At 37.2% G+C, this 20,704-nt stretch overlaps 1 protein-coding gene across 2 annotated transcripts; it reads left to right on the forward strand.

The window, feature by feature from the left end:
- The first annotated feature begins 502 nt into the window (after positions 1-502).
- LOC140860267 (binding partner of ACD11 1-like) lies at positions 503-4,562 on the forward strand. 2 transcript variants are annotated; one of them, XM_073263204.1, is made up of 5 exons: positions 503-635; positions 2,120-2,223; positions 2,338-2,413; positions 3,442-3,525; positions 3,648-4,562. In XM_073263204.1, exons 1-5 carry the CDS (start codon positions 630-632, stop codon positions 4,221-4,223), a joined length of 846 nt encoding a protein of 281 aa, XP_073119305.1. In that variant the 5' UTR covers positions 503-629; the 3' UTR covers positions 4,224-4,562. The 2 variants fall into 2 exon arrangements, with proteins under 2 accessions (XP_073119305.1, XP_073119304.1); XM_073263203.1 differs by lacking the exon at positions 503-635 and adding an exon at positions 689-1,202.
- The last annotated feature ends 16,142 nt before the right edge of the window (positions 4,563-20,704 follow it).

The following is a 20,704-nucleotide window of genomic DNA, read 5'->3' on the forward strand; positions in this document are numbered from 1 at the left end:
ATTATGTTTTCATTCTTTAAATTGACCTTGATTTATTAAGTTAATTACATGTTTAATTTTTTTGTTAGTATATGATCCAGGCCGGATCGCTACACGGCTAGTGTGAGCTATATCAAATGATATATATCTAGGTTGCGCAGCAATTTACATGATCATAAAAATCAATGAATGTGCTCTAAGGCCCCGTTTGGTATCAAAATCTAAATCCAAATAAAAAAAACACTCTTTTTTAAAAAAAAAAATTTTTAGTTTAAGATGTTTTGATGATCATTTAAATGCTTAAAAATTATTTTTTAAGCATTTAAAACTTTTTCAAAAACCCAAAATTAAAGCTTAAATAAATACTTTTTTTTTAAAAAAAAAAGTCTTTGAAATTCAAACGGGCTTTAATTGAGATATAAGCCCTAAAAAAGTAAAAAGGAAAAAAAAAATAAACGATAAGCTGTTTTCGGAAAAACCAAAGAAAGAGCTATTCTAATGTTTGAAACTCGAGAATTAACGGAACGTGCGTAGCACGCGCCCCTAAATTATGCTCTAATATTCTTCAGGCAAAAAAATTATAACTTTAAGGGAAGAGAAGGCTTATTATACAACTTGTCAACGCTTTTGGCTTTCCTTAAACTGCTATCATGCCGGTGAGTCGCGCATTCGGTCTCCTTAATTCTTTTACAATCGATTTTTCCCATATCTTGATCCGTGTTTCTAGTTTGGTTTTTTTTTTAAATTTTGTGTGGTATCCTTGGGTTTTGATTTGGATTCATTAGGATTTTTTTCCCCATATTTGTGACATTGTTCAGCGAATTCAATTGCTAGTGCATCTGTATTCTCTACCTACCTCGAGATTCGATGATTTTTTTTTTAGAAATAGATTTGATGAATTTTGACTCTGGAAATTATGTAGATTTTTATTCATGTGTTGGACTTAATTTTGAAATATTTCGTATAAATGTTGTCTGCATTGTGACGATGAGTCCAGTTATGAACTCATAATTACATTTGTGGAAAGTAAGACTACAAAAATTTTGGGATATGCGTTCAACTGGATGAAACCAGCGGATTTTACTGTAACTATCTCATCTTTGATTCATATGGCTGTGATCTTTATCAGGTTGTTATCATCTTCAGTTGCCATGTGATAGCTTTCGAGTTTCAAGTATTTTAAGCTGTTGGTATTGAGGGAGTTCATGTTTCTTGGCTTTGAAGTTAGTAAATTTTTCTGGCCAATTTAAAACTAATTGGATAATGCTTTAGGCTTTAGCAACTAATCTGCTGGCTTCTTTTAGCTCGTTTTTTTTTTTTTTACCAATAGTAGAGACTCTTAACTTTATAGTATTGTATGGTATAAATGGTAATTTTTCTTAGATTATGTTTGTGAAATGACATTGTTGTGAAGTTGAATGTGAAGATGGAGGCTTCTCCCTACATTAGAGTCAGAAGTTTGAGCGCTTCAGTTGATAAGCACTAGAACAAAATTGGAGATGCTGCCAAATATAGTGTGGCAAGCTTTCTGTTGTTGAGCCAAACTATATTGACACAAATTTAGTTAATTTAAAACGTGTGTGGCTCTTAATCAGATCTTGATGGCCATCCTTGTTCTGTTTTCTTACTCACAGCTTTTGAATCATCTAGCAAAGAGCACTATAACGAATGTAGGCACACTTCTGCTTTCAAAATTTATGCTAAATGTTGGAAAAGCTTTCCGCTACTTGAAAGTTGATATCAAGATGTCTTTTGAGCAATTAGTGCTCATATTCATTTGAATTAATTGTTGTTAGAAGGGCTTGCATAGACCTATGATATACTACACTTGTTCTTCATAAGTTTTGGGAACAAGCATAAATATTGTTACTGTTACATAATTTTTGCCGAATTCTCATCGAAGATAACATGGAGAATCAATTATTCTTATTGTGATCAGCTGTCTTTTCGCATGCTTGTTGTGTGAAATTTGCCATCACTAAGCATCAAAGCAGAAATCATTTGAATTCTATCTCACTTATAATGGCGTTTTGGTTAAAGCATGCAATTGTAGCATAGTAGTTTTCCTTCTATTCAAAGGCTTGAAAATTTCTTAAAAGTATATTCATATTTATAATGCTTACTTCACTTTATGTCCTAGGTAACGACTGTCAAGGTCAGCAATCTCTCTTTAGGGGCATCCGAGCGTGATGTTAAAGAGTTCTTTTCATTCTCCGGTGATATTGAATATGTTGAGATGCAAAGGTTAACATGAAGTTGTTTAGTCTTTGTTGTCACTACATATATTAACTGATTAACATGTATTTTGAAGTCTTCCTGTGCTAATACCGAGGTCAATCATGTTTTATGCTTATACAGTGATACAGAACGCTCACAAATTGCATTTGTTACCTTTAAGGACACCCAGGGAGCAGAGACTGCGATTCTACTTTCGGTGATTTGTTCAAGTCCTTTATATTTGACTCTTGATTTCGATCTTAACCAATTTTCCGAGCACTAAATATGGGAAGTAATTAGGGGTTTATTCCCCATTTTCAATTTTTAATTTTTTTTGATTGGTTTATCATTCTTATTCAGTCTTGATCAAATGAAAAATACTTGATACTTATTCTCAGTCAAGATTAATGACGTGGTGGCAGAGCATGTGAAATGTTTGAATTATGACAGACGGCATACTTCAATGCTATATATGGATCAGACCGCTATAAGAGATCCCACTGGCATAGAAACATACATCAATAAATGACAACATACTACTAATTTAGCTGTGAACGTACATCATAAGATTTCTATTCTACATAAACAGAAATAGTCATTTTTGTTTCTTCAGTTGCTCTGGTGCAACAATGTCTTGACCAGAGATCTTATGTTCAGATATGTTAGCTTTGTGAACTTGAAGAGATTTATGTTTTTGTTGGAACTCGGAAGGAATAATACTTGTTTTCTAAGTGTCAAACCCAAAAACTGTCATCAAGGGATCACCGTTATGCTATTTAACTTGAGATCTGTAATTTGATTCCTGTTTCTTTCTTCCTTACAACTGTTTTCCAGAATCTCATTTATGAAAAGCTTTTCAGGTCAATGAGAACCATTCAAAGGGAGTTTATTCTTTTTTCCAATATCGCATACTTCGTTTCCCAATGCTAATGGATTGCATGGTCAATTTGTCTAGCATTACCCATAATTATTCTCTCGAACTGTCTTTTTTTATTCTCTAGTGAAGCTCCATAGTTTGATAGCATCTAAGTGCCATGACAGTTGGCTCAATTCTAGATATTGCCTTTATTATTATATATTTTCATTTTGCAACAAATGTAATCTTTGGCTAGTTGATAGTGGATTTCTCCCAATGATAATGTTAAGATCAAAATGTAACCCAAAGGTAAAGGATAAGTGTTTATGTCAATTTTTTGGGTGTATAACTTGACAATGCATGTGATAAATTTTCCAAGTTATTTTCAGGGGGCTACCATCATTGATATGACTGTGACTGTAACCCTGGATCCAGATTATAAACTTCCTCCTGCTGTTTCTGCACCACTTCATGTAAAGAATTCTTTATCTAGTTTATGTTTGCAAGTATATGGAAAGTACTGAATTCTTTATCTAGTTTATGTTTACAAGTATATGGAAAGTACTCTTAGCAAATACTACCTTCAATTGAGCAGACATCTAGTAAAAAAACTGAAGGTGGAGCTGAAGCTGCTTTGAGAAAGGCAGAAGATGTTGTCAGTACCATGCTTGCGAAGGGTTACATCTTAGGCAAAGAATCCATTAACAGTGCGAAGTCTTTTGATGAGAAGCACCAATTGACTTCTACAGCTACTGCTAAAGTTGTTTCGCTTGATAAAAAAATTGGGCTGTCTGAGAAGATTAATATGGGTACTTCAATTGTGAATGATAAAGTTCGCGAAGTAGATGAAAAACTCCAAGTTTCTGAGAAAGCAAAGTCTGCATTCTCTGCTGCAGAACAAACAGTTAGCAATGCTGGATCTGCTATTATGAAGAACCGGTACGTACTTACAGGTGCTACATGGGTGACTGGTGCCTTTAATAGAGTGACAAAAGCAGCCGGGGAAGTAGGACAAAAAACAAAGGAGAAAGTGATGACAACTGAAGACGAACAGAGAAGAAGAATGGTGGACGAGTATGCCCAAATTCATTTGTCGGAGTCTCCTAAAGCCTCTGATTCGGGAGAGTATCCTCCTTCCAAGCCTGCTCCTGCACAAGGTTTGATTCTCTGATTGCTGCTTCAGTGAGTACTTTCACGATTCTCGGGGCTTGCGATTCTTGGGTCTTGCAATTATAATTTGTAGTTCTTATAATCAGTGAAAGTGGCCGAATCTGGATAAGTATTTCATCTGTTTATCGCGAGAGTGTACTTTATTACGCATTCATCAAATCTTTGAAAAAGGTGAATCTGAAAAATGTACTGTATTACGTGTTGAAGTTCATCATTTCAGCATCTTGTTTGTAGCTTACAAATATATTCTAGCGAACATGCAATCTTACAATGTTATATGAAACAAATGTAACAGTACATTGAAAATATGAGCTTCAAGAATCATGATTTATGAGTTTTATTAGTTCTAAATACGCATTGTATAATTTCATGGCGTGCATTTCTGTATCTATTTATTGCCCCTGGTTGCCCTATTTAAAGTTTGATATCGTTTTATACCGTGTTTGGTTCGATTGGTACAATAATGTTGGTTATACATGCATACTTTAGTTGTCCATATCTTTATGTTTATTATTCTTATATCTATACATCATTATAATACACAAATGTTATATAATAATAATTTTTTTTATTATTTTAATGGTTGTACAAAAATACTTTTACTGTTTTCATTAAAATTAGAAGTACAAGATGTGACGTTCAGAATTTTCATTCATGCTTATGCAAACATTTAATTAAAAGAAAAAAGTCGAATACCTCCTTTTTTTTCTTTTTTTTTTTTCTTTTGTATAAACATATGTAGAGTTCTCGTAAGTATAATATATAATTATTAAATTAAATTCATTCAATTGCAACCAAGTGACTCAAAAATTCCATTACTCAAAAATTGAATATAATCTCCTTGAACAAAAAGATGCTCAAATTCAACTATCACATCGGTTCTTGATAGAATCGGTGGAGTATTTAGAAAAAGGATTGACTAAATACTCACAACTAATTCTTCTTTACAAATTGATTTAGTCTGGTTAGCAACTGAACTATCTAATTTTCTAGTGTCAATATCAATTTGACTAACAAAAATATATACAAAATGAAGATTAACTTACAGATGGAACAATTCAAATTGGTTTGTGAATGCAAAATCTAAAGGCTAACTAAATGTAAAGAACACAAAGTTTGTTTTTGGATGTTCGGAGAATAGAATAACAAGAATACTTTGAACTTTACAAGCAGTTTGCAAAATTCCAGTTTAAGTTGGACTGAACACAGCCAAACTAATACTCAACTTAACAAAGAACAATATATAAACTGTCTTGAATACAATGAATCTACGACGTAAATTCCTGGCACAAATGATCTTTAATTATTATGTGACGTCTCTCACGACGTCACTAACTTACATGCTCTTAAATAAATAAAAATATACGGAAAAGAAAATTTTGTGAAAAAATAATTTTCATATACTTGAAAAGAAAACATGTGCCAACAAAAGCATTATGTGATCCAAACTTTTCACGTGCTAACTAAAGAAAACTTGCACTACATAAAAACTTGTTTCAAAACCTTAATAATAAGAACATTGTTTATCAAAAATAAAAACTCTTCGTGACATGGTTCTTAGCAGCCCTCTCATGCAACTCCTCGCTTTCTCGATCTTTCCGCGTCTTGTCCAACCTCATACTCATTAATAGTATCTTCTTCACCTGTATCATTCAAGTATAGTGAGTTTAAAGACTCAACAAGCATACATATAAGTTATAGTATACATAATAAAACTCTTAAAACATGCTTGGATAACCCTGCATAACAAATTAATTCAAATGCTTCATTTTGAGGTGATGAAATAAGTGTAAATGTGGCAACCATTAGAGCCTTTGAGTTTTGTTATCACGGTCGTTGTACAACAAATATATAATTTTGGTACAGCTCATATCAGCCTTGTGTCAATATGCATAACGTCTTATACCAACCTTGTGTCAATATGTTTAAACTTTCATTTTTATAGAAAGGCCATCCCCGGAGCTCATCTTGGGATACCAAATCCGTATTTGTCACCACAAGTCCACGCAAGACATCGAAATATTTATATGCATACATAACATCATTCATCATCTTAAAATCATCAAAACCTCACGAACATCATAAACCTTCATCATTGTTTCAAGAAACTTCTCTTTATGTAACATAACATTTCATTCTTTTATAGGAAAAGTAGCTTTCATGAAGAAATTATAGCATATAATACAATACTTAACTATATCGATTCACGAGAGTCATTTTTCCGTTCTAGATGTCGACTTGTATTCAATACAACATCTTAAAAATGTTCAAAATACATTAAAATACCATAAAAATAAATTTAGAAATTTAAAATCTTAAAAAGAAAAGCTCGGGGAAAAACCCTGGGTGCCGGGGGCTCTCACCTGCGCTTGGGCTGCTGCCTACTAATGCAGGCAGCGTGCGCAGGGTGCAGTTTGTTCATAGGAAATAGCACAGGGTGCATTTTTCTGGTTTTCTTGCCTCTTTTTGGTTCTTTTCGATCCCAATTCAATCCTACTCAATCACCCATTTATACTTATGATCAAACACATGAAAAACTTCAAAAAATTGAAGAAGATTCAACCAAAAACAACCATCTTCAAAGGATTTTCATAAAAAAAATTACATTCAAAATACATACACCAAAAGTACTCAGATTCAAAGATCTTTGTCAAAAATCTTTAACATCTTTGTCAAAAATCTTTACACCAAAACATCAAAAACGATTCACGTTGTTTCATAATACTACATCATGCTCATCAAAAACTCTCAAACATTCAAGGCCATATACAATACATAATCATCAATATGCAGTTTTTCATACCAACATGTTGTAGAACGCGGCGATCAGATCAATCAGGATTGATACCCGGTGCAGCGGAAGTTTAAAAATTTTATATGGAACGATTCCATAGTGGGTATCAAAACCTTACGATTAAATTGTGTGTGTAAAAATTAAATAACAATTATAAATTTTTACCTTCAATCTCGAATCGAGATTTTGGACACCAACAGATTGCTCTGCTCTTGTTGTATATCCCTGGAACTGATGGACGAACTGTTCTTCAATCAGGTCCACGAACGGATATTTAATCCCTCTGATAGATTGCACTAGAAAATCTATCAGAAGTTTCTACGAAAAGATTAACGAATTTGATCCGTTAAACCAGACTGTAATTCAAAATTCACAGACTGAATTTTACCGAGCAGAGGGGGAAAGGGGGCGGCCACTACTGAGAGAAAATCACTAGGTTTTCGAAAAATTTGTGACCTATTGTGTTTAATTTCTGTACTGCAATAACTTATTTATAATGTAGGCCACTAACAGCTTAGGGCCCATTAGTCATAAGTTCAAGCCCGACAAGCAAAGCCCGCATGTTCAGAAATTAATATAAAATTCATCATGACTCCGATTGATAAACCGATTTCACCAATGTGCACAGAAACCATTTCTGCACCTTTTAAAGTCAAGATAAATTTTTCTGAATCCGAATTCAGTGATTTCCAAAAATGCCCATCCCTATGTCATTTTAGGAAATCTTACTCCTCTACTCTTAAATAAGAAGTCCAACTTCTTTGTTCATTAAATTTAACTCTTTAAATTTAACTATCTCAACGGGGATTAAAAATCCATTACTCTGTGTGACTCTCAATGGTTCAGGGATACAGCTAGCCGTGGGCTCACAACTCCTTGTGACTCGGAATAACAATTTCCGACTTGCCCATCGAATCATGGTAAGAGCGCCTAGCAACATCGCCCCATGATTCCCTAGGTATCACTGATAGTGCCTGCAAGAACCAATAGATTTTGGTTAGCGTACAGTACGGTCCCTTCATCCATATATCCCGATCGAATCAACAACCATTGGTATATCGAGAGTCGTTCGAGATTCGATAACTATGCAATACATCTTGAAGATCAAATAGTGACATCGCATGTGTTACTAAGAAACCATTTCTTAAATCACATCATGTACTCTGGCCATAGATTCGTCACACTAATATCTCCTCAGATCGCATAGGATATCCACACTCGCAAGTATGTGGTGAATCCTTGACAACAAAGCATCGACTCCTATATGTGTTGTAACTGTACCCAATCCCGACACGTGATGACCCCAATAGAGTCGGTAAACGAGTCAAAGCACAGTACTAGCATATAGAGTCTCAATGATGTTTCAAATAGTAAGGACTAATGGTGTACAACCAAAACCGCGGACTTTATCCACTCGATAAGTGATAACCACTTGGAAAGTCCGGATAGGGTAGTTCGATCATTCATCATATGAATATCCATTTGCATGCTTCGAACATCTCTATGTTCCTTACCAATGAAACATGGTACTCTGCATCGCAAATGCTAGTCTCAAACTCGAGCGATCCTTATCCTTATTATCGGACGGCTCAATCGACTAGGAACAGTTTAGAATATACAGTGACTATAAGATGTGTTTCATGATAGAAATCCCCATGTTCTACCACATCTTACATACACTATAGTATATTCAAGGTCTTTATCAAAACAACAATAGTATATCACAATATAACAATATGAAGAAAGATAAAGTCATTGCCATTAATAAAAGTGTAAATTATATTAAACAAAAGATTGTTTATACAAAGAGTCATCAAAGCCCTTAGCCACAAGTTGGCTCACCGGGCACCCACTCTTTCAATCTCCCACTTGCCCTATAGCCAACTAGTCATACTACGTAGACCCATTGTTTCGCGATGTTTGTCAAATAATGGTCCTGGCAAGGGCTTAGTAAGTGGATCAGCGATATTGTCTGCAGAGGCCACTCTTTCGACAGTGATGTCTCCTCTTTCCACAATCTCCCGGATGATGTGGTATTTCCTCAGTACGTGTTTGGATCTTTTATGAGACCTTGGTTCCTTTGCCTGAGCAACGGCACCCGTGTTGTCACAGTACACCGGGACTGGACCAACAACTTCAGGAATGACGCCCAACTCTTGGACGAAATTCCTCATCCAAACGGCCTCTTTAGCAGCAGCTGATGCTGCAATGTATTCTGCCTCAGTGGTGGAATCCGCTGTGGTGTCCTGCTTGGAACTCTTCCAAGAGACAGCACCGCCATTGAGCATGAACACAAATCCAGAGGTTGACTTCGAGTCATCCACGTCACTTTGGAAGCTAGAGTCGGTATAGCCTTCCAATTTTAGTTCTCTTCCTCCATATACCATGAACATATTCTTAGTCCTTCGTAAGTACTTAAGAATGTCCTTCACGGCTTTCCAATGCATTTGACCGGGATTAGCTTGATATCTGCTCGTGACACTCAGAGCAAATGCTACATCCGGTCTGGTAGATATCATCCCATACATGATACTACCTATGGCTGACGCATATGGTACATGTGTCATTTTCTCTATCTCTTCATCCGTCTTGGGACACATAGACTTGGATAGAGAAACTCCATGACACATGGGTAGATGTCCTCTCTTGGACCCATCCATTGAAAACCGTTTCAATATGGTGTCGATGTAGGTTGATTGAGTGCGTCCTATCATTCTCTTAGATCTATCTCTATAGATCTGTATCCCTAGAATATAGGATGCCTCACCCAAATCCTTCATCGAGAATCTACCTGATAACCATATCTTTGTTGACTGCAACATCCCTACGTCATTCCCAATGAGTAGGATGTCATCAACATAAAGTACTAAGAATGTCACAGCATCCTTAACTACTTTCTTGTACACGCATGGTTCCTTCGGGTTCTTGATGAAACCAAAATCCTTTATTGTTTCATCAAATTTCTGGTTCCAACTTCTTGGTGCTTGTTTTAGACCATAAATTGATCTCTGAAGCTTGCATACCTTATGCTTGCTTCCCATGGATGTGTAACTCTCAGGCTGCTTCATATAGATTTCTTCCTTAATGTCTCCATTAAGAAAAGCAGTCTTCACATCCATTTGCCATATCTCATAGTCATACCAAGCAGCTATGACAATAAGGATTCTTATGGACTTGAACATTGCAACTGGTGAAAAGGTTTCATCATAGTCAACTCCTTGTCTTTGAGTATAACCTTTCGCCACCAATCGCGCCTTGTAGGTCAATACCTTACCATCAGGCCCAAGCTTTCTCTTGTAGATCCATTTACACCCTATTGGAACAATTCCATCGGGAGAATCTACTAAAGACCAAACTTGGTTTGTATGCATCGAATCTATTTCCGACTGCATAGCTTCAAGCCATAAATTTGAATCCGCATCAGAAATTGCTTCCTTGAAGTTTCTTGGATCACATCCAACATCGGGTTCATCTTGATCCCCTTCAAGAAGAAGACCATATCGAATAGGAGGTCTAGAAGTCCTCTCGGATCTTCTAGGTACAGGCGTGTCTATCAATGGTTCCTGAGGTGTAGGATCGTTATTTTGTATTTCGGGTTCTTCTCGAATTTCTTCGAGTTCCATCATCTCGCCTTTCTTATCCAATAAGAACTCCTTCTCCAAGAAGGTGGCATTCCTTGAAACAAACACCTTTGTTTCAGCAGGATAATAGAAATAATATCCGATTGAATTCTTCGGATACCCTACAAAATAACATAAGCTGGATCGACTATCCAACTTATCTCCCACTGTCCGCTTCACGTAAGCAGGACATCCCCAAATCCTCAAGTACGAATACTTAGGAGCTTTGCCATTCCATAACTCGTATGGTGTTTTGTCCACTGCTTTAGTGTGGAAGTTGTTCACGTTGTTCAACAACAATACCGCCGTTTCAAGCGCATAGCCCCAAAACGAAGGTGGAAGCTCAGTGAAGCTCATCATGGACCGAACCATGTCCAACAAAGTTCGATTACGACGCTCCGATACACCATTAAGTTGTGGTGTCATAGGAGGAGTCCACTGAGAGAGAATCCCATTCTCTTTCAGATAGTCCAAAAACTCGGTACTTAAGTATTCTCCACCTCGATCCGATCGAAGTGCTTTAATACTTTTACCTAGCTTGTTTTCTACTTCAGCCTTGAATTCTTTGAACTTTTCAAATGCTTCAGACTTATATTTCATTAAATATAAATACCCATACCTAGAATAATCATCAGTAAAGGTAATGAAGTAGGTGTGGCCATATTGAGTACCAACTCTAAATGGACCACAAACATCTGTATGGATCAAATCCAACAGATTTTGACTACGCTCAGGTTTCCCCTTAAAAGGAGATTTAGTCATTTTTCCTTTCAGGCAGGATTCACAAGTAGGTAGAGAGTTAATATCAGACATATCAAACATGCCCTCTCCCACTAGCTTGTTCATCCTCCTTGAGGAAATATGACCTAGCCTAGCATGCCAAAGGTTTTCCGGGTTTTGGCTATCGATTTTTCTTTTGTTTGTTGTTGCCGGTTTATCAACATAATTTATTGGAACGTCTTTTAATTTTAAGTTATATAGATCGTTTTCAAGTTGTTCATTTCCAATCAAACATTCATTCTTGTAAATATTGCAAATCCCATTTACAAAATTGCAAGAATAACCATCTCTATCAAGCATAGAAACAGAAATAATGTTTTTAATCAAATCTGGCACAAATAAAACATCTCTCAAAATAACTTAAAATCGTTCTGCAAAACTAAATAAATGTCTCCTATAGCTTGGGCTTCAACTCTAGAACCATTTCCGAGTCTTAGCTGGGTCTCACCCTTCTTAAGCTTATTACTTCTTGTCATCATTTGCAACTCATTGCAAATGTGAGATCTACATCTGGTATCCAATACCCAAGAAGTAAAACATTTATTTCAATGTAAAACATACCCTTTGCAGTTCGCAACTGTTCGAGGTATTCCTTGCAGTTACGTTTCCAATGACCGGGTTTCTTGCAGTGATGGCAAACTTGTTTAGACTTGTCCAATTTTGTATGTAACATTTGGCCTTAAGATCATGGTCCAACCATTTCTCTAGTTCGGCCAACCTTTCGGCAGTTACATCAGTCGGGGCTATTTTCGGAGAAGCCTTTTCTAAGACTTAGAAAATCTTTTCCGAACTCAGGACATTCTTAACTTTATGGAACCATTCCGTATAGTTGCGCCAGAAAGTTTGTTTTGTTCGAGAACATGTGGATTACGAATTCATTGTAATGAAATACTGAGTTGAAACAGACAATAATCGATGATTGTTTAATGAATTTACTAAGACATAAAATAGGCGAAATTTATTTTATGAATCTCACTCCCACTATTTTAACGATTTCACTACCCTCTAGTGAAAACGGAAAACTGTTTTCCTTAGTGAGAACATGGAGTCCAATTGACAAACTATGGTCCCGAATAATATCAGCCAACCATAATTTTCAAAAGGTAGAGCCCAATTGCTTCCAAAGCAACCTCCACGTGTTTACCTCATGTCCAATAAGGGCCCAATAATATGACGCCGATTATTGTGACATGTCAAGATGACCCATCAATATTAAGTTGTGATGGACGGTCGTCATGTGGATCCCCCAATAATATGAGCCGATCCCATGGGAGTTCCACCCAACTTACAACATGTGTCGATCCAATGTACAGCTTTCCGACGAACGGGCCCCCCAATAATATGAGCCGGATCGTATCCGCGGGTAGCATCTCATACATTGATCGTTGATGGAAGGTAGGAACATTTAAACAAATTTAAATTTCCTTTATTTATCTTGATATCAATTTTAAATCATATTTAAAATGAGGGATTTTAATTATGAAAATTTGTCTCATCATTTTTAAAATTTTGTATGCTTGCCGGATTCACACAATTTTGTCTAAAACATGCATACAACAATAATATCACATATTATATAGGTTGATCGATTCCATTTCTATTCGACCCGTGGTTGCCAATCACGAGTCTTAGTCCAATCCTAGGCAATATGCAGTATGCAATGCAATCTTATTACATTTTGCTTCCAATTTACATTTTTTCTGTCTTTATTGTCTGCTAGGCCCACCTCCATCTTCAAATCTTGATCTCCCACTAAATCTAATGTATTTACAATAAATAACAATGACAAGTAGGGGATATATTTTTAAGGGGTGGAAACGGGCCATAAACCAAGCCCAATTTTATTACATATGACAATTCATATTGGGCCATAAACCAGGCCCATTAATAAATCCAACAACAATAAAAACAAATGTAAATTCCTAGCATACACCTACAAAATTGGTCATGGCAATCGATCATCCTTATCCAATAACATTTAATTCAAAATTAATTTATTGGATAACATGTAATGACAATTTAAATTTAAAAGGATAAAATCATATTTCATACATAAAATCTTATTTTACATACAAAATCATATTTTATCTTTTTATCAAATAAAATCATATTTTATCTATAAAATCCAATTTTATACATAAAATCATATTTTACTGAATATATCCATAAGATCATATCTTATCATCAATTGTACCAAAAATAATTAATTTCAAAATTCAATTTAACGGATAAAATATTTAAATTTTCAAAAAATTCAAATTTATCCAAAAATCAATTTTAAAATTTTCGGACTCGAACAATTCGATCCGACGCCTCGTGGACCAATCAAAAATAATTTTCGATCGGACCAAAAATAGAATTTTAACATATTAAAATTTAATTTAAAATTAAAAAATAATTTTTCCGCGGGCCGCCCGGGACATTCCCGGGCTGCCCGCGCCCTAATGGGGTCGGGCCGGGCAGCGACGATCGCTGCCCTGCGCAGCGCCGTGCGCTGCCCTGGGCAGCGCCGAGCGCCGCCCTGTCGGGCCGGGCAGCGACGATCGCTGCCCTGCGCAGCGCCGTGCGCTGCCCTGGGCAGCGCCGAGCGCCGCCCTGTGCAGCGCCGTGCGCTGCCCGGGGCAGCGACCATCGCTGCCCGGGTTTTTGCCCGAAAAAAAAAAAAAAATTTATTTTTAAAATATTTATTTTGTTTCAAAAACCGAGGCTTAAAAAATTTTTGTACAATTGATTAATTTAATCGCTTGATCTGAGCAACCTGGCTTTGATACCACTGTTGTAGAACGCGGCGATCAGATCAATCAGGATTGATACCCGGTGCAGCGGAAGTTTAAAAATTTTATATGGAACGATTCCATAGTGGGTATCAAAACCTTACGATTAAATTGTGTGTGTAAAAATTAAATAACAATTATAAATTTTTACCTTCAATCTCGAATCGAGATTTTGGACACCAACAGATTGCTCTGCTCTTGTTGTATATCCCTGGAACTGATGGACGAACTGTTCTTCAATCAGGTCCACGAACGGATATTTAATCCCTCTGATAGATTGCACTAGAAAATCTATCAGAAGTTTCTACGAAGAGATTAACGAATTTGATCCGTTAAACCAGAATGTAATTCAAAATTCACAGACTGGATTTTACCGAGCAGAGGGGGAAAGGGGGCGGCCACTACTGAGAGAAAATCACTAGGTTTTCGAAAAATTTGTGACCTGTTGTGTTTAATTTCTGTACTGCAATAACTTATTTATAATGTAGGCCACTAACAGCTTAGGGCCCATTAGTCATAAGTTCAAGCCCGACAAGCAAAGCCCGCATGTTCAGAAATTAATATAAAATTCATCATGACTCCGATTGATAAACCGATTTCACCAATATGCACAGAAACCATTTCTGCACCTTTTAAAGTCAAGATAAATTTTTCTGAATCCGAATTCAGTGATTTCCAAAAATGCCCATCCCTATGTCATTTTAGGAAATCTTACTCCTCTACTCTTAAATAAGAAGTCCAACTTCTTTGTTCATTAAATTTAACTCTTTAAATTTAACTATCTCAACGGGGATTAAAAATCCATTACTCTGTGTGACCCTCAATGGTTCAGGGATACAGCTAGCCGTGGGCTCACAACTCCTTGTGACTCGGAACAACAATTTCCGACTTGCCCATCGAATCATGGTAAGAGCGCCTAGCAACATCGCCCCATGATTCCCTAGGTATCACTGATAGTGCCTGCAAGAACCAATAGATTTTGGTTAGCATACAGTACGGTCCCTTCATCCATATATCACGATCGAATCAACAACCATTGGTATATCGAGAGTCGTTCGAGATTCGATAACTATGCAATACATCTTGAAGATCAAATAGTGACATCGCATGTGTTACTAAGAAACCATTTCTTAAATCACATCATGTACTCTGGCCAGAGATTCGTCACACTAATATCTCCTCAGATCGCATAGGATATCCACACTCGCAAGTATGTGGTGAATCCTTGACAACAAAGCATCGACTCCTATATGTGTTGTAACTGTACCCAATCCCGACACCTGATGACCCCAATAGAGTCGGTAAACGAGTCAAAGCACAGTACTAGCATATAGAGTCTCAATGATGTTTCAAGTAGTAAGGACTAATGGTGTACAACCAAAACCGCGGACTTTATCCACTCGATAAGTGATAACCACTTGGAAAGTCCGGATAGGGTAGTTCGATCATTCATCATATGAATATCCATTTGCATGATTCGAACATCTCTATGTTCCTTACCAATGAAACGTGGTACTCTGCATCGCAAATGCTAGTCTCAAACTCGAGCGATCCTTATCCTTATTATCGGACGGCTCAATCGACTAGGAACAGTTTAGAATATACAGTGACTATAAGATGTGTTTCATGATAGACATCCCCATGTTCTACCACATCTTACATACACTATAGTATATTCAAGGTCTTTATCAAAACAACAATAGTATATCACAATATAACAATATGAAGAAAGATAAAGTCATTGTCATTAATAAAAGTGTAAATTATATTAAACAAAAGATTGTTTATACAAAGAGTCATCAAAGCCCTTAGCCACAAGTTGGCTCACCGGGCACCCACTCTTTCACAACATACATATTATTCTTGAACGATGGTTTCGAAGACATTTAAAACTTTCCTTTATTTCGTGAGTAAGAGAGAAATCTGGATGTTGGGATGACATAGCCTTCACACGAACAACAAATCTTCTTCCAAAAAGCATGGAGATTTTTAAAAGTGAGGCTTAGGGGGAGAGAGAGAGAGAGAGGCGACGTGAAAGAGGAGAGGAACATAATTAAAAGATTCGATGCTCAATTGACCGTAAAATTCTTGGGTCGAAAGTAAGCCCAGCAACTTAAAACACTCACAACTCCCTCTAGACTTTTAAATTCAAATGCCAAACCTAACTTTTAAAATAAAAAGCTACACAGATAATATTTGAAACTTTAAAATAAAAATATGTATAAACACGCTTGCCTTAAAATTTCTAAACTTCGTTTGTAGTCTAGTCTCGACTTCCTTGATCACCGATGTTAGGAATCAATCAAAAAATTTGGTATTCCGAGAAAGTTAACAAGCAACACGCACAAGAACAATAATCCCAGATAAGAACACACAACTCAGATCACACACCAACTCACGCGAAAGCAAAAATAAACGACGCAAGTATTTACGTGGTTTGGCAAGGAATTTGACTACGTCCACGGGAGAACAACGCAATCACTTTATTAATCACCAACAGAACAATCCAACCTCAATCAACAGAGCTTATTATAGAGATAGACCAGAAAAACTCTTAATGCTAGAAACAGACACGATTCAAGCTATTGATACTTGAATCTTCCCGTCACAATCTACGCCCAAGTTTTCCCCTCCGAAATCTCTCATTCTTCTCTCTAAATATATTCTGAAGAATTTGATTTTCTGTTATGTTCGTTGCGGCCATCTTCCATCTGCTTATATAGAGAATTACACCGACTTTCATCTTGGGCTTTAGATCAACAGTAACTTACGGCCCAATTATAAAGTCAACATGGTCCAACCCGATAAGCCTTCATTCATCAGTCTGATCTGCTCTTGTACTTCGATCTGCATCGATATGCCTGCAAGCTTCCAGCTTTACGGAAACTCCATCTGACTTCTAACCAAGTCACAATACTCGAGAAATCTATCTGCATGAACTCATCCGAAGACTCATCTGACCATCACATCGATCTGATCCCAATATTTGATCTGGACCATGAACTCATCTGAACACCGAGCTCATCTGATCTGTACTATTTGATCCGATCTCTTCTCTATTCTCATCCAATCTGATAGAATCATACTTCAACAATCTCCACCTAGATTCTTTCAGGTTGAATGCTACTCTCCATCCTAGCAGCCTTGGCTAATTTCCAATCACCGCATTAACTAAGTTCAAACATTTTTTGAACTTAGCATACGGCAGTGACTTCGTCATAGCATCTGCAGGATTTTCTTCTGATGCTATCTTCACAAGGATCACATCTCCTTTTTCAATTACATCTCTGACAAAATGCATTTCACATCTATGTGTTTCGATCGTTCATGATAGACTTGGTGTTTCGTCAAGTGTATTGCACTTTGATTGTCACAGTGTACTACTACTTGATCTTGTTTTATACCCAACTCCGCTATCATCCTTTTTAACCACAATCCTTCCTTTATGGCCTCAGTCACAGCTATGAATTCTGCCTCAATGGTAGAAAGGGCAACCACTGACTGTAGATTTGACTTCCAGGTGATCGTTGTGCCATAAAAGGTGAACACATAACCAGTCAACAAAATTCTCGTGTCTAAGTTCCCAGCAAAATCTGAATCCACATATCTAACTACCGGATCAATCCCATCTTGCTGTTTTTCGAACTTTAACCCCAACTCAGTTGTGTTTATGAGATATCGGAGAATCCACTTCAGAGCTTCCCAATGATATGTACCCGGATTAGCCATAAATCTTGACACAACACTGATTGTGTATGCCAGATCAGGCCTACTACACATCATTCCATATATGAGACTCCCCACTCCACTAGCATATGAAATACCAGCCATCTTCATCTTGTCTTCCTCACTTTCAGGTGATTGACTCGCAGATAGCTTCAAATGCTGTCCCAGAGGGGCCAAGAAAGATTTTTCTTGATTCATATTATACCGCAGAAAAACCTTCTTCAAATGGTTCTTCTGACTCAGATGAATCTCCTGCCTTTTCCTGTTTCTCACTCCGTCCATGCCCAAAATTCTCTTCGCTTCACCTAGATCTTTCATCTCAAACTCTGTGTTGAGTTGTTGTTTCAAGGATGATATCTCTGTCCTACTTTTACTTGCGATCAAGATATCATCAACGTAAATCAGTAGGTACAAGATAACCTCTCCATCATCCATCTTTAGATAGACACATCTGTCATATTGGCTTCTCACAAAACCAATACCAATCATGAACTCATCAAACCTCTTGTTCCACTGCCTCGGACTCTGCTTCAGCCCATACAATGATTTTTTCAGTAAGCAAACCTTGTTCTGGGTTTTCTGATGTATGAAGCCCTTTGGTTGTTCCATATAAATGGTTTCTTCCAGGTCACCATGTAGAAATGCTATTTTCACATGCATCTGCTCAAGATCCAAGTCGAGCTGGTTCACTAGTGCTAACATAATCCGGATGGAACAATATTTGACCACTGAAGAATAAACTTCATTAAAATAAATTCCTTCTACTTGAACAAAACCCTTTGCAACCAATCTTGATTTATACTTGATCTGATCTGTACCAGGAGTTCCTTCCTTCTGTTTATAGATCCACTTGCATCCCAATGTTTTTTGATGCTTCGGTCTGTCTACTAACATCCAGGTTTGATTCTTCTCGAGTGAGTTCATCTCTTCATTCATAGCTTCAATCCACTTGTTTTTCTGTTTACTCGCCATAGCTTCATCATATGTATTCGGCTTTGAATACTCCACCTCCTCAACTACTGTAAGTGCATACCAAGCCAGATCAGCTTCACCAAACCTCTTAGGAGCTCGGATCTCCCTTCTGGTTCTGTCCCTTGCAAGATTATAGGTACTCAAGTCCTCTTTTGGATTACTCGCTGTCATATCATCATCTTGCATCTCATCTGACTCTTCATCTGACACAGAAGACTCCACCTCAATCGGTAGTTTATCATTCACACTGATCTGATTGTCCTTTCCATCTGTATTCATTTTATATCCCAGTTTGGATTCATCAAACTTCACATCCCTGGAGTTGAATCACTTTGGACCTCTTGACTCCAGGTTCCAAACTTTATAACCCTTCACACCATCCGGATACCCAATGAATATACATCTGACTTCCCTTGCTTCCAACTTGTCCTGTTTCAGATGAGCATATGCAAGACATCCGAATACCCTCAAGTTTGAGTAGTCTGCAGGTGTTCCACTCCACTTCTCCATTGGTGTCTTGAAACCAATCACACTGGATGGACACCTATTGACCAAATAGCACGCAGTAGATAATGTTTCTCCCCAGAAGGACTTAGGAAGAGAAGCATTGATTAACATACATCTGACCCTTTTCAGAAGAGTTCTGTTCATTCTCTCTGCCAGGACATTTTGTTGTGGCATTTCTGCCACTGTTCTGTTTCTTGTAATGTCTTTATCCTTACATAGCTTGACAAAATTATCTGATAAGTATTCCAGCCCATTATCTGTTCTTAGGTGTTTAACTCTTTTATCACTCTTGTTCTCAACTGCCAGCAGCCATTCTCTGAACTTGTCATATGCTTCATCCTTAGTCTTTAAAATGAATATCCATACTCTCCTTGAGTAATCATCTATCAAAGACATAAAGTATTTGCCTCCATCATGAGTTTCTGTCAGAGAAGGACCCCATAGATCTGAATGAATGTAGGTCAATGGTTGCTCAGTTGTGTGATTTCCTTGACCAAACGATACTCTTTTTGATTTCCCAAGAGCACAACTATCACACAACTCCAGTGATTCGATCTTATCTCCACCTAACAGACCCTGTTTAGACAGCTCATGTAATCCCTTCTCACTTACATGTCCAAGCCTCAGATGCCATAGCTTGGTTTTGTACTGCTGTTCCTGAATACTAGTTGTACTTTCAATAATTGTATCACCTTGCAGTACATACAGGAGGTTCCTTTTGACAGCCTTCATAACAATAAGAGATCTTTTTGACACTGAGATACTGCCTGCTCCTGATTTGAATGAATATCCCTGAGCATCAAGTGTTCCTAATGATATCAATTTTCTCTTCAACTCGGGCACATACCTCACCTTGGTGAGTACTCTTTCGATCTCATCATGCATCCTTATTCTGATATTTCCAGAGCCTTTTATTCTGCATGACTGATTATTCCCCAACAGTACGATGCCCTGATCAGCTTCTTCCAGCTTTTCAAACCAAGATCTTATCGGACACATGTGAAAGGAGCATCCTGAATCCAGTATCCAGTATCCACTCGTGGTTTTGATCACCTTTAGAAACCACCAGTACTTCTGCAGAGTCATATCCATCTGTAGCTACGGCCAGAGTACCATCATCTTTGGGTTTTTTCTGTTTCTTCCCTTTCATTTTCGGACAATCTCTTCTTAGATGTCCAACCTTCTGACAAGCATAGCACTTCATATTACCCAAGTTTTTGTTCTGGTATCTTCCTTGACTCTTTGATCTAGACTTTGGCCTGTATTTCCCACTGGATGTACTCTTATCACTTCTGCCCCTCGCCGTAAG

Source organism: Henckelia pumila, chromosome 4 (assembly GCF_033568475.1).
Source record: "Henckelia pumila isolate YLH828 chromosome 4, ASM3356847v2, whole genome shotgun sequence".
Classification (NCBI taxonomy): Eukaryota; Viridiplantae; Streptophyta; class Magnoliopsida; order Lamiales; family Gesneriaceae; genus Henckelia; species Henckelia pumila.

Bases quoted from the DNA above. Each gene is read 5' to 3' on its own strand.
- LOC140860267 (XM_073263203.1), top strand. The intron at 2,224-2,337 runs GTTAACATGAAG...ATGCTTATACAG, and splicing joins GAATATGTTGAGATGCAAAG to TGATACAGAACGCTCACAAA. The intron at 2,414-3,441 runs GTGATTTGTTCA...AGTTATTTTCAG, and splicing joins AGACTGCGATTCTACTTTCG to GGGGCTACCATCATTGATAT.